This window comes from Epinephelus lanceolatus, chromosome 1 (genome assembly GCF_041903045.1).
Source record: "Epinephelus lanceolatus isolate andai-2023 chromosome 1, ASM4190304v1, whole genome shotgun sequence".
Taxonomy (NCBI): Eukaryota; Metazoa; Chordata; class Actinopteri; order Perciformes; family Serranidae; genus Epinephelus; species Epinephelus lanceolatus.
The window spans coordinates 25780821-25798571 of record NC_135734.1 but is presented as its reverse complement, the minus strand read 5'-3'; the positions used below and the strand labels follow the sequence as shown (position 1 = coordinate 25798571).

Here is a 17751-nt window from a genome sequence, read left to right as displayed (position 1 = left end):
ATCTTGACTTATGTATTAAATGTTGCCTAGGAGAAGACACATTGCACTGTCTTTGGAGCTGCCCCCAAAATGAAACAATTCTGGGAAAAGGTCAAACTATATCTGATATTGTCTCTATTTAGTTGCCTGTCTGCCCTCTGGCATTTATCTTTGGACTACTCCCACCTGAATTAAGACTGCCAGATGTATATAATAAGATAAGACTAAACGTTGTATTGCAACTGCCTGGAAGAGCACTGAAACACCTACAGCTCGAGATTGGTTTAAAGTGTTTCCAACTGTTTAACCAAGGAAAACGTGAACATTTAAATATGGGGATGATTTATTAAATATCTTGAAAGTCACCTTGCAAAATGTCTGCTGGGTTGCTGTAAAAGACAATGTTGTAATGCATAATGTTAATGTAATATTATTTAATATAAAAGGTACAGATTTTTTTGTCTGTTTTTATGTGTGTCTATGTGTTTGTCTTGGTGTTAAAATATATATATAATTGAAAAACAATGCATATTTGCAAACCCCAGCGAGAATGTCCCTCGTTGATACTGCCGCATTTTAAAATTTCATACACTTTATGTGTTAAAGCTCTAAACAGCAGAGGTGGGAACGGCTCTAGTGTAGTGTAGTCAGGGGAAATACACAGGAAGTGAAGTGTAGAATTTACAAGTCATAACTTCCAGATCTCACTGGCTGACAACATTAGGAGAAAAAGACATGTCTGCTCTTTCTGTACGTATTGTGACTTGTGATAAAGTGTTTTCCTGCAAATATATACATATATATATATATATATATATATATATATATATATATATATATATATATATGTGTATATATATATATATATATATATATGTGTATATATATGTATATATATATGCAAATATACATATATATAATATGCCTTTTGCTGGTGTGAAAAAGCATCTAGATTTGACTCCTTTTTGAAGTAACGGCATGGGCCATACTTTTTTGGGCACTCTGTTTATCTTGACAGTTATATGGCTTTTCCATTGATAGTTGGGTCTATGGGAGGTGTGATGCAGCACAAGCACCTGCTCATATGAGTCTAAAAGGAAAGGTAATGTTTATTGATTGCAGGGCATCACAGTTTATGTAAAAAGGGCTCACTTTCAGGGCAGTTACTCAGGTACCAACCAAGTTTGTTTATTGAAAAAGCAAAAACCCTGGGTGCTTCTTAAAGTCAAGGATCCTTCCTTGGTAGGGTGAGTTCTTCCAAGGAAGGATTCTACAGAGGCAAGGCAAGAGTCCTTCTTAGCATTCAGTGAACACACATTGGAACAGGCTAACAAGTGTCCCCAGGTTTACGTCATTAATCCTCAGCAGACTGAGGAGGTTTCTGGGTACTGTGATCATTTTGGCACTTTCTAATATTGTACAATTTTAATTTCTCACCGTGATTTCCCCCCAAAAATACACCAATCGAACCTGACAGAAAGCAATTATCAAGTGGTTATCATGTGAATAGTGGGGGGAGGAGTGGAGGTGGACACTTAGCGCCTCATCTCTGCTGTAAATGATTCATTTAAAAACTTTTATGTTTTATCTAAATCATGTTATTTTAAAAATCTTATCATTCGGTAGTGGACACATTGGAAAGTAATTTATGAGGTTTCTGTCAATATTTTTTTACGCTTATATGATAAAAACTTGTGGAGATATTAATCCAAATAAATGACATGTATCTAAATCCTGCTGATTTCCGCTCGCGCAGGTTTCACTGACGAGGCACCGCCCTCACTTCCAACAAATCATGCACAAAGAATTGTGGGTACTTAATACCCGCTGAGGGTCTCAGTCCTCAGAGAAATTCGGAAAGATCCTTGACATCGGAACAGTCCTTCGGTGGGGGTCGATGATGCAGCCACCTTGAAATTCAGCCGTTTGAGTGTCCTTCCTTGACTTTGAGAAGCGCCACCTGTTTCAGATAAACTTTGTAAATGACATGTTCTCTTTTTCTTTCTCTCCTCTCCCTCTTTCTCCCATTACAGTTCCATTTCAGACATCTTTGGTCCAGAGCCTGCCAGAAACTCACAGTAAGTGATTCTGCTGTCTTTGCTACTGTCAGGAAAAATCATGGATTTTTTTTTTTTTTTTTTTTTTTTTTTTTGCACCATCCATTTATGCCAGGAATGCTATGCAATCTGTTTGCCATTACAAGTGATTGCATATTTGTGATGATGCATAGGCTAGATGTCGACACGCTCTGCTGTCAGAATCGTTAGGACAAAGAGTAAGTTCACACAAGTTAAGTTGGTGTCACATGACAAAAAGCAGTTACTTACAAGTTTGCAAATACTTGAGTTGTCTTTGAAAATAATCAAGTGAAATGAAGAGATTTTAGAGTTTTAGCTCCATCTTTGAGGAGCATAGATTCATTTTCTACATGTGGTACAGCTAATGTTAAAATACCCTGTTACCTGACATTGTAAGTGCTGTATTTATGTCACACCAGCCTCATAAATAAATCATATTAAATGCAACACTGTTCCATCAGTTAGGGAGGACTGTCCCATCTTTTTATTAAAGATGTAGCGGTGAGTGAGGAATGTATGACTGGTGACAAAGCACAGTGCACTGTGGGACACAGAATCAAGAGGCTTTTAAGGTGGAGGGAGAGACACACACATACACAATATCGCTCTAATAGATAGGGGTGGGACGCTCCAGGCAACTCACGATTCAATTGGATTATGTTTCAGAGGGCAGCATTTCAATTACGAAACAGTTATCGATGCATCAGAATGTTTTATTTTTTTCATGGTATGACTACTTGCTACTTTTTAAAACATAGCGTACTCTATTGTAATGACACATAATGAAATAAACAGATAAATTTACTTACATACAGCGTGCTCTTGTCCACGTCCCTTTTCCCATCATCTACATAGAGGCAAAAATGCTCCCATACCTTAGCTTTTAAAACCAGGGCAGCCAGTCAGATTGTAATTATCAGTGGTTGCTCATGCTAACTCACTGTGGGATATTTATGGTGGTGTTCAGCATTTGCATACTGTCATATATCACTGGAACTAGTATGCAGTTTACATCCTGATGAATAATAAATAGCCTGAAGCCATTTTATTTTAGAAAGTTAAGTTCATTAATTTGTTAGTTAATTAATTTGAAAGCACCTTACCTTACAGTCTCCTGCCCGTATGAGAATAATAAAACGAGGGGGAGGCAGAGTGCTTCGCTGTGTGATGTCATGTCTCCAACAGTGGAGAGCAGCCTCTCTGCTGCACATTAGACAAGACGTTGAGTGAGCTGGGCGAAGGGTTTGTGAGGTGAAACAGACTGAGCATAGAGTTATTTTCTTCACCACAGAGTTGGTTTGAGCTGTTAATGCTGCAGTGTGTGTTGGTCAGCCGGTCTCATTATTGCTGATCGTTGTTCCTCTCCATTAACACTAGTCTCTGGGTGATAGCGTAGAAAGTATTTACAATATACGTCATGTTTGTCTTGAAAATGTAACAATTTAGATATTAAATGATGGCAACTGCTTCCCTTTTTGAAAATGAGTTACATTTTAACTCTGGCGTGTCCGAGCAGTCGACTGTACAGTTGAGTTCTGCCTGTTTTGCTCCGTTAACTTCACATTATTAACAAACATTTAGATGATCGATCATTGACATTTGTGAATCGATGCCAAATGTGCACATTGCGATTGATTTAAGACTTTATTCCTCAGCCCTAATAATCAAGAGCATACATGTGTATACAGTGGTCTTCCAGCTAGCAAACGACCTTCAGTTTGCTTGTCATGAGTTAAACACAGGTCTTAAAAGTAAGTCTGGTGTCCAACCTGGTCCCAAAGTATCTATAACACTCCATTTCAATTTGAGATCCCTGAAGCGTATGGACAGGGACGTTAGGCCTGATATTCTTCAGTGACCTTGAGAATAGCACACATTTTGTTTAATCAGAATTTAAAGCACGCCTATGTGTGATAAGAGAGGTCTGAAATGTATCAAAAGCATACAGTATTTGCAATGGCCTGTGCCATATAACACCTTGACATTCCTCCCCCGTCATTTCTTTTGACCAAGCCTACTATTTGTTGAGAGCCACTTAATTTTGACTGCAGCAGTGCCTGCTTTCATAGACGTTGCTTTTCAGCCACAGCTTAAGTTTGAATAGGTTGTCCCTCATCTCCTCTGTGACCATGTAATATAATGCTTTTCCTTGAGTTTTGGAAGTTTACTTTTTATCAAAGGCAGCAAAACAGCACTTTTGTTGACAAATTATTGGCAAACAGTGGGCAGTTTGTCTGGCAGTTAGTGTTCCTGAGCTCCTGCTGATTGTTCAGACAACTTTACATCCCGGGGAAGATGATTTCATCCAATTAAACTGTTTGCCAGAGTTATGTCAGCAATAAATCTAATTGTCCAGGGGTTGCGGTGGTGATATTTCAAACCAATTATAGCCATGACGAGCGGGCAGAATATTGAGATTTAATATATACTGTAATCAGAAGCCTGCTCGCTGTATTCTCTTTTATCCTCTCCTCTTCTTCTCGATCAGCTTGTTTCTGGGCTGTTACTGCTGTCATTTCTGTCAAATGATTTTGGCATTGCAATAAGACAGAAACACACAGCTCCTCAACCCAGAGGGCTCGCATAAACAGCTCCACTGACCCGCTGCTCATTTGCTTGCAAACTACGCATGAAGACAGAGTATCTTTCCTTTAGGTTACAGAAGGTGATGCCGCATTGCCTATGCAGCGTTGCATCTTGTCTCCCTCTCATTCATGCTGGTGGTGTAGCCTTGTTCTGTTGAAGCAACCCTTGTCATTGGTCGGACACACACAAATAACAAACCAAAGGAAATGATTCTAAATGAGTTTAGCATTCCTGACCAATTAAACTGACACTGTGTCCTCTACGGTTTCACACTGTGGCCCCTCAGTTTTCCTCATATAGAGACAGATATAAACAGTTTGGTTGGAAGATCATCGCGGACAAAAATGTATGAAGAGAATATCACTCACACACACTTTCCATCTTAATATATGACACATTGCAGTCCATGTCCTTGATTTCATTTGTTAAATGAGGCTGCCTAAAACATCACATTATTCTGTGGCACAGTTTAAATTAAATGTTCTTGCACTGTATTGTTCTGTGATAACCCACAGGGCAGGTCTGTTTCAAGGACAGTTCCCATACAGAGAGCTTTACTGTCACACTACTCACAAAACACCTAAGCACTTACATATGAATGTGATCTACACCTTGTCTCTCTTGTGCTTAGAGGAGACCGCGCGTGTCTCCTTCTGAATGACCTTGAGGCAAACTCTGGAGCCGCTAGCGTTCGTTCATAATGTCATCCCTCCACTCTGCAATGTTCTCTGTATGTAGTCATACTACACCAGCACTGTTGGGCCTTGGGATGCCTCGTCAACTCAGTGGGAAGAAGCCAAGTCTGTGTTTGTAACAAGTGTGAAAGTTAATTTTCTTTCTGTCAGGCAAGGCTTTATCTCCATCCTCCAGCCTTCTGTCAGACAATGGCGATGATGACATTGTAACTGTTGATTGTTTTAGTCCTGATCCACACATTGCAAAGAGGCCAACTGCCTGCTTACCAGTAATCCACTACGCTTAGTTGTCTCCCTGTCCTTCCCACATGTAGACTTCTGACCCAAATTCCAGTGCTGGAATTTTGTTTTTCCAGTCCATCCTGTCAAGATAAAGAGGCAGAGGACCTTGTCACAGGCTGGAGGGTGATATACATCTGTAGCTTAATCAGCTAAGGAGAGCCTTTCATGTGAGGCTGTAAGCGGTTCCACATGGAAGATACTGTGGTTTCATGTTATCTGAACATTTCATTATGGTGAAGACCTGTGTTCACCAGCACTACATGCTGCGCTGTGGAGCCCACCGGGGTTCACACGGTAGCAAAGCAATATTGATGTGGCAGAAGGTAATCCATGAGGGGACAGCAGCTTATTTAGAGGCACAGAGTGCTGAGCCCAAATGTGTTCCTCTCACAACAGTGAGGTTTTTTTCCAGAATAAAAACACAGAATTGTTAGTGGGTTTTTTTTTTGTGGTATGCTGGCTGAATGAAATGTGTGGATTTAATGGTCTCAGAAAAATAAATGAAATACTGCAATTTGCATTATTTTCGAACTGTAGAATGAAGAAAAAAACGGCAAACACTTGTTTACATTAAGTAGATTGTATTCAGTGTGCCAGCAAGGTGCATTGCATTTACCTCTCATCCACTGTAAGGAATACAACAGTATTTTTCTGACAAGATCTTTGGCAATTCAATACTGTCATGCTTGGAATATGTGTTGTGCTAATCTTATTATCTCAGTGTGTGACAATATTCACTTACAAGCACTTTATTCAAGTTACATTGTGTTATAGTGAACAGCAAAAATACTTCATGTCCCCATATTGTATGCACAGTCCTCTCGTACTGTGACACATTTAATTGATGAAAGCTTTATATGCACGGCCACTACTACCAGTAGTCCTACACTGTTTTTGTCAGGCGGCAAAATGACGTACTATTATTTCTAAAAAGCACTTCATACTGTTACAAATCCTATGTGAGACTCCAATCCAAAGGAGAGCTTCTTTTAATAATATTGCAGCAAGTTTGTATTTGACATGTTGTCTCTCGTGACTTTTCGTCTGTGGCTCCATATTTTTCTTATTCTCTTCTGATTGTAGTTCACAGTAGAAGTGCCTTTTGCTTAATTGTCAACATATCTGAGTAGACAGATGTTTTGCTTGAATTAATTTGTTCCACACTAATGTTGTCACAGTACAGGAATTTCCAAATTAGATACAATACCTTGAAACATATTGATATTCGATACGGCAGGGAAGAATTGACATTGAGGGCGTAACATTTAAAATGACTGCAGGAAAAATGAACAATAATTAAAACATCTTTTACATAATTAAAAAGTAATATTCTTGTGGCAGGGCACAGGTTCAAAAGCAGAAAAGCACATGCAGTAAACAAAACTAGGCGTCAAAAGCCTTTACGCAGCCCGAGCAAATCAGACAAGTGACGAGAAGACAGCACTGTGTGAGAGGAGGCGGGGCTATGGGGGCGCTACAGTGGTGTGTGTGAGATAGCAAGAAGTATGTGCCGATACTGCACAAAATGAAATCTTGATAAGTTTGACAAGACTTTTCCACAGTGTGAGCAAACAAGTTGTGTTTTCTCAAATCAAATCATAAAGTAGGAGATAACAGGATGAATAAAAACGAACAGTGTCTGCCCATCTCGAGTTGATCTCATATTTGCAAACAATTGACTTTGTGCCTCTACAAAAGAGACATCCCTAAAAGGGAACATTTTGTTTGTCACACTGCTGGGTAGACAGGCCCTAAGAGCTTTGTGTTACCATAAACATTGATTTTTCCTTTTAATTGGACACACAAGGTTACGTCTAAGTGATTATTACTGGTGTTAGCAACCACTTAGTCCATTGTAATGTATTAGCTGGAGGGGTGTCAAGCAGCCTGCTGTTCAAGATAAAGTCAAAATAATTTTTTTCGATCACTCCGGCAGCATGATAATCACGCATGAACACACTCAAGCTACGCACCTGCCTCCATTTCCTGTCAGTTGATTGTAGTCTGCAGAATTTATAGTATCTCCTCTTTATTAGTCGGTCAAAGTGAAGGGGCTTGTGGTGTTAATTGACTGTATGAACCACTGGCCACTGAGCAGCAACTGTGGGCAAACAGGCATTAATTTTGACTTCTGATTTACCACACACATGAGGACTATTTTAGAGCCTAGGCTGACATGAACCGCCAAAATGGTCATGGTTTAAGTAATCATGCTGGTAGATGCCTGGCTAGAAAATAATTTCATTTTAAAAGTGATTAATTTGTAAGCTTCTCCCCACCGTCTCAAATGTGCGTTTTCTCGAGATGCATGTCGAGGCCTGCTGGTGAATGGCAGGGGATGTGAAAGCAATTTTAAGAAGACTATTGTAGATTGATTAAAATCATGCACAGACTTTATGGCTCCAAGACAGCCTTCTGGGGCCTGTAGCTGATGCATATTCCAGAAATGAACATTGTGGTTGGTATGTAATTTGGAGCTGGAAGTTTTTTTGCTATTGATTGATTGTGTGCAGAAACCAAGCAGCTGGTGGACAGCAAATGTATATCATTTAGCAGAAGCAGTGTGACGGAAAGGTAAAATGTGTCACTACAAAACAGAACATAATGCACCTGTTCAGATTAATTTGTGCGTCGATGTAGTGCTTTTTCAAAGCCTCTACTCACTTTAACCTTTTTTACCTCAACAAAATGTTCATGAAAGTCTGCTGATGATACCACCTCAATCTTTGTTTTCAGAAGCTTTGCATATTTCTCTCCAACATTCATAAAGGATTATGAAAATGTTCTTTCACAGGGACACAGACTGGACCCCTGTCCGAAAGCGAACCACAAGAGGAGGCGATGCATCATCATCGCCTGTGAGTGGAAAACGACGGCGTAAAACATGAGGAGAGATGAAGAAAAGGGAGGGAGGGAGAAAGACATCTCTCCTGCCAAATAAATGCCATTTAACTTCTGACTGACTCTCAGGCATATCAAGATTATCTTAATGCACATTCCTGTTCAGCATTTCACGGGATTTTCTCAATTTGCGCTGTTTGCACTGTCATGATGTGAATAAATGATCAGTATTTTTACGGATTTTGTAGTCTTGAGATCCATGGTGAGCTGTGGTCTCTCAGCGAACTTAATGAAATGAGACGTGCCATGGTCATCATCTAGTTTTCTATTGCTGCTTGTTTATTAATCCACAGTATTTTTTCTTTATTTTCTTAATCTTAATGTTTTCTTTTACATGTTGTAAGGTCCTTTGTAATATATAGTTTAACCTGAAATAAACTTGTCGTGTCATTCACCAGTTTTGCATTTGAACACTTTTTGGGTTGTACGATCAATTTATCTGCCAACATGAGCTGCTCATGTCCTCACAAAGAGAATTTTTGTACACTGTACAAAGCTAAACTTGGAGTTTGTCGTTGTGGTGCAACTATTGAATTTAGCAGCTTTATAAATGATCCCTAAAAATGCAGTTTTCCTCCTCCAAATAGCTGGTTGTCTGCCTGTTTCCTAACCCATCACCTCCATCTTCAAATTTTCCTTCAAATATTTTGTCTGATTTAGATTAAGAGCTTAGTCCCATGGGATTCCTCTGTCCTTTGCAATTTCAAGACACGCAGCGAATCTGTAGCTCTGAATTGATTGTTTTCTTTGAAAGCAAAGTAACCGGGGTCAGTTTAATCCAAGAAACCCAATGCTTGTGGAAACCCCAGGTCAAAGCAAGCACGAGTGTAAACACTTAAGGAGCGAGGGGAGGTGGTGTTTACGTATACGTGCATGGGAGAGTGAGCAGGAACACATTTGGGAGCCGACCTTGATTGAAAACAGAGCTCGCCTGGAGCCTGCAGTCCGAAACATGCTGCTCCTGACTCAGTTGTCCCTCCCCTCAGACGCAGCAGGGTCGCACTGACAGACATTGTGGGATCCATACCAATGTGACATGCTCATTAACACCTCTGATCCCATTGAATACTTACATCTCTTCGATACAGTGATGCAGGCTTAATTAAAGGGGTCTCTTGCCTGAAACCACCGGCGAGGTTTGAGTGGCTCCTGATTCCTGCCTCCAATTGAGATGCAGTGAAGCAGGCAGTGATATCACTGATTCCATACACACGCCGATCCAGAGAGACTGCACCCTTTCAGTAGAAATCACAGTCACCTTATTTGTCTGTCTGGGTGGTAACGTTGAAGGGGATATTTATCATCTGTCTGACACAAGGGGAAACACAATTTAAATCTCATTAATCATGACGTCCCTCCACCGTGGTCCTAATCTACGTTTGCTCTTATTCCGAATGCACCGTACAGCCATGACAGCCTTTTTGTAACTGTCCAAACCTCCTAAGAAAGGATAGCCAATCTGAATGTCACGGGGAGAGATCAGAAGTCAGCGCAGCAGACCTTCAGGGGTACATTCACCCTTAGAACTTAATGTTCTGCATGAACTTCTCTGCCCCTGACTACAGCTCACATTAAGCTCAACCACGAGGACGAAATAGCAGCAGTGTTAACAGCCTTCTTGTGCATAAAACCCCTTTTCTCTCCCCTACAACAGCTGAAAGTTTCTGCCAATGGAGTGACAAATTTCTCTTGATCCAGGAATTACCCAGAGGCAAGCTTGAAGGGGTGCCCACACTAATTGGGAAATTTCCATATATTAGTGTGAATACTGTCAGATGTCTTTCTGTAAGGCAAAAGTTTGACCATAGACTTTTTAAAAATGTGTCAGAAATATATGCAGAAAGAGTCTGCTTGATTTTCTGTTTTTTTTTGTATTCTGTAGTTATAGAAATAATAAAAATAAAAAGTTCCAGAAGTACAATTAGATTATAATTTAGATTTATATTCAGATTATTTTGATTACAGAAAACAATAAGACAGACAACAAATAAATGAATGAAATCCTAGGAAACTTTTTATATAGATATTTATAAACAATCTATAATTAGTGAGTTTTATGATTAAACAACAACAAAAACAAATTTTATTTTAGTTCGGGATCTATTTTGTCTTTTCCTTATAATGTAGCACTTCTATAAACAGCTCCTTTGGTGTCAGTGATTCCTCCTTTTGTACATTTGCACAATTACCACATCTGCCTTCCAAAGCGTCTCAAAAACTTCTGACTGTCAGTGCTTGATAGATCACTGTGACTGCCAAGTGTATTGAAACAGGACCAAAGGAAACACGGCGCTTGTAATGAAAATGAGGTTTAACTTTAGTTGGAAACAAGTGAAGATGTCTCACTTTACAGTTTAAATGTGAAGTTCTCAACGCCAGATTCACATACTCTGGGTATCCAAAGTTTCCAGCCACATCTCGTTGCTGTCTTCAGTGGATAAAGTTCTCCAGTTGACTACACCATAAACTAAATCTTATGGGAATGTACTCGTGTACTGCTTTAGGAAAGCTTTCAACATTTTCTTGCATGTTTCTGAAAAGGATTGTGATGACAAATGAAGCATCTGACAATTATCCCTTCCATAAACATCAGAAATTGATGTTTATGTAAGGGATAATGCACAGCCAGCAGGTAAATATTGCAAAATAAACCCCGACAGGGTGATGCAGCACCCAGACGTGGATGGGTTTTGAATCTCCCTTAAGGGGTTGATTCAGCATTAATGACCTGCCTGCTGTACATTATCTTTCCTCTCACTCGCTGCTTACTAAAAAAATCAATAATTAAACACAAAATATCAACTTAAAAATGCTTTTATTGTTTCCGCTAAGAGTCTTTGATCAGAACTGCATCCCTTGCAACAGCTGATTATAGCAGTGGTCTGCTTTTCAGAAATAACAGATCACTAGTCCATACCCATTGAGTACAGCATACCATACCATGACTTAGTCATACCAAAAATTAGAAAAAAACATTGGGCCACAGGGGGAGCCACAGCGAAAGGTTGCATTTTAGCCATTTTTAAGCATTTTTCTGTTGCTATAGCGCCACCCAGGTGCCAATAGAGTTAAATTTCTCCAGTCACCTTGAGGCGTCCTGTTCTACATATCTACCAAGTTTAGTAAAAATCCATATGGCGGTTAGACCTAGATAAGAAATTAGCTCTCTAGCACCCCCATTTTGTTTGATGGGGTCAATAATGGAGGGGTCCCCTCAGATTATGTGTGGTCATATGCCTACTAAGTTGCGTGGTGATTGGTGAAACCCTTGAAATGTTATACACCTTTATGTGATGAGCCACGCCCTCCACAATATTCATTGCCTTATAAAAGCTCAGTTTTAGTAAGTTTTCCAACTTTTGCCAAGAGGGAACTTTAGATATTGGTCCCTAGATTATGTTCACTGAGTTTCATGCAGATCGGTCAAACTTCCTAGGAAGAGATCGATTTTAAGTGTTTTTCAAAAAATTCAAAATGGCGGAAAATCTATGTAACCGGAAGTTATGGGTTCTTGAGGCAAATTTGTTCCTCATGAGGAGAGGCATTTCTGTGCACAGTTTCATGTCTCTACGACATACGGAGCATGAGATATGCTCATTCAAAGTTTCCAATTTCAATTGGTTGCTATAGCGCCCCCCTTTGGCCAATTGATGTAATATTGCTTTATTCACATCCTCCCATGACCCTCTACCATTGTGCCAAATTTCACATGGATTGGAACGTGGAACACACACACACACACACACACACATACAGTTTTCATCATTATATAGTAAGATATAATGCAACTGACCAATCAGAATCAGGTAATTAAAAAAACGATGTAATAGTAAAAATAAAAATGGCCTTTAAAAGAAGACAACAGTTTCAGGTCTAGTGTAATTTTGTCAATTATTTTTAAGTCTTGAGTTGAGCCTCATGTATGGAACAAATCTCTTGGAGATGATACAATATGCTTTGCTAAAGTCATCCCAACAAGTCATATCTCATGATAGAGGGACATGGATTTGTCCCATTAACAATGACCATAAGCTGATGTGGTTAAAATGTATGTTAGTGTCCTATTGCATTTCTACCTGTATTGGACTCTATGATAAATTTGTGGGCATCTCCCCAGACCAGGGTTCAGCAACCTTTACTATCTAATCATTTTTGACCCAATGAATAAATAATCTTCCTGGAGCCTCATAACATATTTGAGCCTTATAATGTAAGCAACAGGTCTTAATTAGCCTATTAATATTACTAATAGGTCTAAATGAGCGTCCATTGATATGTTTTACGACATTGCGGCATTGGCAATGAAATTAAATAAATCTGTCCACACACGATTAAATTCCCTATTTTCCAGCAAGCTATTTTTGGGAGGGATTTAGAAACCATACTTAGCCTAGCTAGGGAGACTTAAGACAAGCCACCACTGTCCAGGTGCAGAAAACATTTATAGGTGCCCGGCCATAGAATTTGAAAATTGAAATGGTAAAAAAAAAAAGGGTGTCATTAGTTTCCATATATTTTTGTCAAAGCCACAGGGAGTCACTAAAGAGAGGCTAAAAAGCTGCATGCAGCTCCAGAGCCACAGGTTGCCTACCCCTGCCTTAGACCTGAGCCGTGATACTGGTGATTCACATGCTGCCATAACAGACAGGAATGATGGTGATGATGTCTGCAGCAAACAAGATCCAGGCTGTGAACTGAAAGGAATTTTCCATTTAGAGATTCATTTTCACGTCGTTGATTACATCAGGGCCGTAGTATTACTTTTAAACATTTGTGACACATCCAAGCTTTCACTTTGTGGAAAGATCTAATCTGATCAAGATGAGGGCCTGTGTCTCTTTCCCTTTAAACATATTGAACTGTAGTTACATATCAATTACTTTGTTTGGTATCAAACATGATTTAATTAGTGTGGTTCGACTTAAGCATCAGTTTCCAACAGAGCTGTTATTGTTTTCTTCCTTGCAATCAAAAAGGAAATGATTAAGACTCATGCCAAATGAATGTAATTAGCTACCTGGTTGGATGAAACAGCACCAACAGCAGCAGCAAGTTCATATTAATAGACTCAAAGACACAGTAGGAGACAAAGATAAAGTAGAGTTCATAGAGATGAGCCAAACTGTGTAATTAACTGAAACTCCTCAGACAGTACATGTCCATAATAAACACTAGCAGGCTCATTATTCGGGAGAATAAATTGATCTATTTACATTCCTGTGTCTTCCTGTATTTGACATCTTATTATTGTGGAAAGACCCATGGTACCTTTAGTATGCTGACTTTGGCCATTAGTGAGCTTCTTGGCTGCTCCCAGCATCCTAGAGGAGTTCTCAGATAGGCTGAAATTTGTTTTACCACTAAAATTACATTAATATGCAGGACACTTTAAAGCTTAGCTTGAGCATTTACCTGCTTTAATTTTTGCCACTGGCAACTTTAATGAATGCTGTTGAAAGGCTGCAAAGTAATCGAAGATTGTAAGAGCACTCCTGCGAGTGCTTTCTCCTTTGTCATAAGCATTTTAACAGAGAGACGCAAGTCCTGTTCAATCCCTCATTTTCTTGTCTGGAGCAGCATCAGTAGGCTTAAGTTTATGAATTTAACGCACAAGTTTTGAAAGGATTTTTTTAAAAAGTATTGAGCTAGACTGACAGACTTAATTACAGTCATTTACAGTATGAAATACTTTCTTTTTGAGAGGAAACTATTCTTCAGTATAATACACTACAGAGTTATCTGCTGCTGCAGTTATCATTTGCCACAAAAGCTCCAAAGGATAAAAGATCAGAAGCTTTTTCGTTGCTTTTGTAATAGTAGTTTCAAAACCGCAGAGACAGTGTTTATCTGAGCTTTAAATGTGTGCTTTTATTCAAGGACGTATACTTTATAATGGATTCTAAAAGTAATAGATTTAGGAGTTTACCAGTGCCTTTTGTGAAAGCTCAAAAAGTTACCCTGCACAGTGTTTTTTGATTTGATTCCACAGTAAGATACGTTAAACATTGATGTAAATGTCAAAATAGGTAGAAACTGTAATATATATTGATATTACAGTGAAGTTGACCTTTGACCTTTTGGATATAAAATATCATCGCTTCATCAATGTATTCTATTAAACATTTGTATAAAATGTTGTCATAACTAGTGTATGAATTCTTGAGTTATAGCCAAAAACATGTTTTGTAAGGTCACAGTGACCTTGACCTTTAACCTTAGACAACCAAATTCGAATCATTTCATTGTGGACTCCAATTAAATGTGTGTGCTAAAGTTGAAGGAATTCCCCCAAGATGTCCTTGAGATATCATGTTCATGTTCATGAGAAGGTTGCAAGGTCACAGTGACTTTGACTTTTGAACTTTGACCAAAATATAATCAGTTCATCTTTGAGTTCAAGTAAAAGTTTGTGCCAAATTTGGGGACACTCCCTCAAGTTGTTCTTGAGATATGGCGTTCACAAGAAGAAATTCCCTCAAGGTATTCTTGAGATATCGTGTTCAAGACAGTGAGACGGACGCAAAATCACATTAACCCTGATGTTCGACTACTAAAATGTAATCAGTCCATTGAATCCAAGTTAATGTGTGTGCCAAATTTGATAAAATTCCCTTAAGATCTTGTCGAGATGCCATGTTCACAAGAATGAGGAAGTTGCAAGGTCACAGTGACCTTGACCTTTGAACTTTGACCACCAATGTTCTGTTCTGTTCTGTTAATCCTTGAGTCCAAGTAAATTTTTGTGTCAAATTTGTGGAAATGCCTTCAAGTTGTTCTTGAGATATTGCATTTACGAGAATGAGACACACAAGGTCAAAGTGACCTAGACCAATGACCACCAAAATTACCAAAATCAGATCATTGTTGGGTCAAAGTGGATGTTTGTGCCAGATTTATAGAAACTCCCTCAAGGTGCCCCTAAAATACTGCATTCATGAAAACAGGATGGACAGACGGACAACCCAAAAACAAAATGCCTCTGGCCACAGTTGGTATTCTGTGACAAGCAACCACTGCTGTCTAAAATATTCATTAGCAAATGTGGCTATAATCATAAATAAACTAAACAAATTGTCATTATTTTACCGTTTCTAGTATTATGGTGCACTGCAGTTCTGTTTGTGGTTTGTTGTGGTGTTACTGTACCCCAGCGAAACACAACTTATAGACAGTAGTAGCTTTCATGTACTGAGTATTAGTGTAGTGTACTTAAAGCTGTACTTGGTTATGAGAAATAATATGATATAGTACAAAATGAGTTTGAAAGCTTTCAATTTTTTCTCTGGGGTGCAGACTTGATCCCCCCTTCGTGCTGACTCTATGTCCAGGGCCTTGAATTAAAGGTACTTGGACAAGTTATAGAGCATCTGAGAACACTGAGTCAATGCGTGTCCAGCCTTGAAATCTCAGCCTAAACTGTTTTGACATGGTCACCTAGTTGACAGATCTGACTCTTTGAAAATCGTTTCATCAGTTGAATTTTATGTTTACAGTTTGATATAAAACACCAATTACATCACACAACTCGAATCTATGCATTGCATTACCATACCAGATGGAAGCACAGCAATTTAGTTAATTGTAACCCAGGTCAGAGGAGGATGCCATCAGCTGTGCAATCGCAGGCATGTTGAAATGATTTAATTTGGGCTGACAGATGCTGGATGCAAACAAAATGCTGAGCAAATACATAATATGTCCTCGATGTGGTGAACTCAATTTGTCGTTACAGATTCAGTAGGAAGGCACTTTGAGCACAGATGCACATATTTATCTAAAGTGCCTATTAGCATAAAAACACCATGATGCCACACTGTAACTATACCAGGCTCATACATAATATGTGTCGATGCATGTACATGTCAAACAGAGTGTAGACACCTGACTTAAATGGAAACATTTAGCTCTACTTGATATTCTGGCTTCTTTGTGTGGGTTGAACAGATGATCCAATTAGTTTCCTGTAAAGAGTACTGTAACACTGAACGGTTCTGAAAGAGAAATGTGCATATATACACCAGAGGATCCCTCAGACTTAAGCGTGATTATACTCCAGATAACAAAAGCAAAATCCTCAATGGCTGTCTGGTGAGATCCTTTTGAATTACTTAAATGATCTTTGGCTTTTTTAAAATCCTAAACAGGGAATTATTTAGCAATAGACTTGATTATAATTTGAATAAATCTTCTTCATACAAAAGTTAGTTCGGCACTGGGAGCAGAGAAAGAGAAAGCAGAAAGAGTTGAGTATATTGCCGAATGCCAAAACTGCCTCGCAGTCATGTTACATCACTCAACTAATGTTAATGCTCTTCAACAGAATTATGACATTATGACATTATTAAAGTTTTTTCTTGGCAAGTGAACCAATCTTGTAGTTCTTCCAAGCCGTGCTCATATATTTTTGGAGGCAATGTACTGTGTCTACTGAATAGTTTGGTGATTTTTTCTTTTAAGCCTGCATAGAATCTAATTTCCCCCCTGGGAGAACGCAAACTTTGTTAAATTACATTACAAAGCCATATTTGTCTTTATGGCGTCTTTGACTTTGAGAGACGTGAGTGGGTCTCTCGGCAGCAGGTTGTATAATGACCTGAGAGACCTCTTCCCTTGGCTGGAAAAGTGAACAGAAACATCTTGCAGCACTCAAGTGCCATGAACCGCCCTGCAGAGAAAAGCAAGCAAAAAGAGACATTTCAGAGATCAATAGACTATCAACACAGATCCTCTCCCTTTGATATATTTATGCCTGGAGTGTTGAAGCTGTATGGCATGACCCCATGGTTAAACCCACAGTTTTGTGTGATTTTGTAGCTTTAACTGCCAGTACAGTTTCAACAATACTTCAAATCTCCTCTGGGTCATGTTTTTTCAGCTGCTCTGTCAGTGCTTGTTACCGTGTAAAATAACATGTTGAGAGACTTCCGTTGAAGAGGACGTGACACCGGCTAATGAGGCAGACGAGAGGTTAATTAAGGGTGAGAAACATTTTCATCAAGGCTTTTTTAAATTGTAGAAACATGACCAGTTTTTACCTCTGAAAATCGTAAATAATTTTGAGCTCCCCTCATGAATTGAATCGGACAGTACATGAAACCCTATCTGCTGTCAGATACATGGTGTAACGTGTATTAAACTCACGTCAAGTACAATCAAAGCTCTTCATTAATAGGACATTGCTGTCCTGTGAAACCCACAGAATGTATCTCCAATCATTAGCTGGATTTTAA

At 39.0% G+C, this 17751-nt stretch overlaps 1 protein-coding gene across 2 annotated transcripts in view; it reads left to right on the top strand.

The window, feature by feature from the left end:
* rad18 (RAD18 E3 ubiquitin protein ligase) overlaps window positions 1–8915 on the top strand; it is a 43213-nt gene extending 34298 nt beyond the window's left edge. For both annotated transcript variants that reach the window (XM_033625700.2, XM_033625699.2), the window contains 2 exons: window positions 2013–2057; window positions 8415–8915. In XM_033625700.2, the coding sequence (XP_033481591.1) occupies window positions 2013–2057; window positions 8415–8508 (139 nt within the window). In that variant the 3' untranslated portion in view covers window positions 8509–8915. The remainder of the gene's footprint in view (window positions 1–2012; window positions 2058–8414) is intronic.
* Window positions 8916–17751: the final 8836 nt, after the last annotated feature.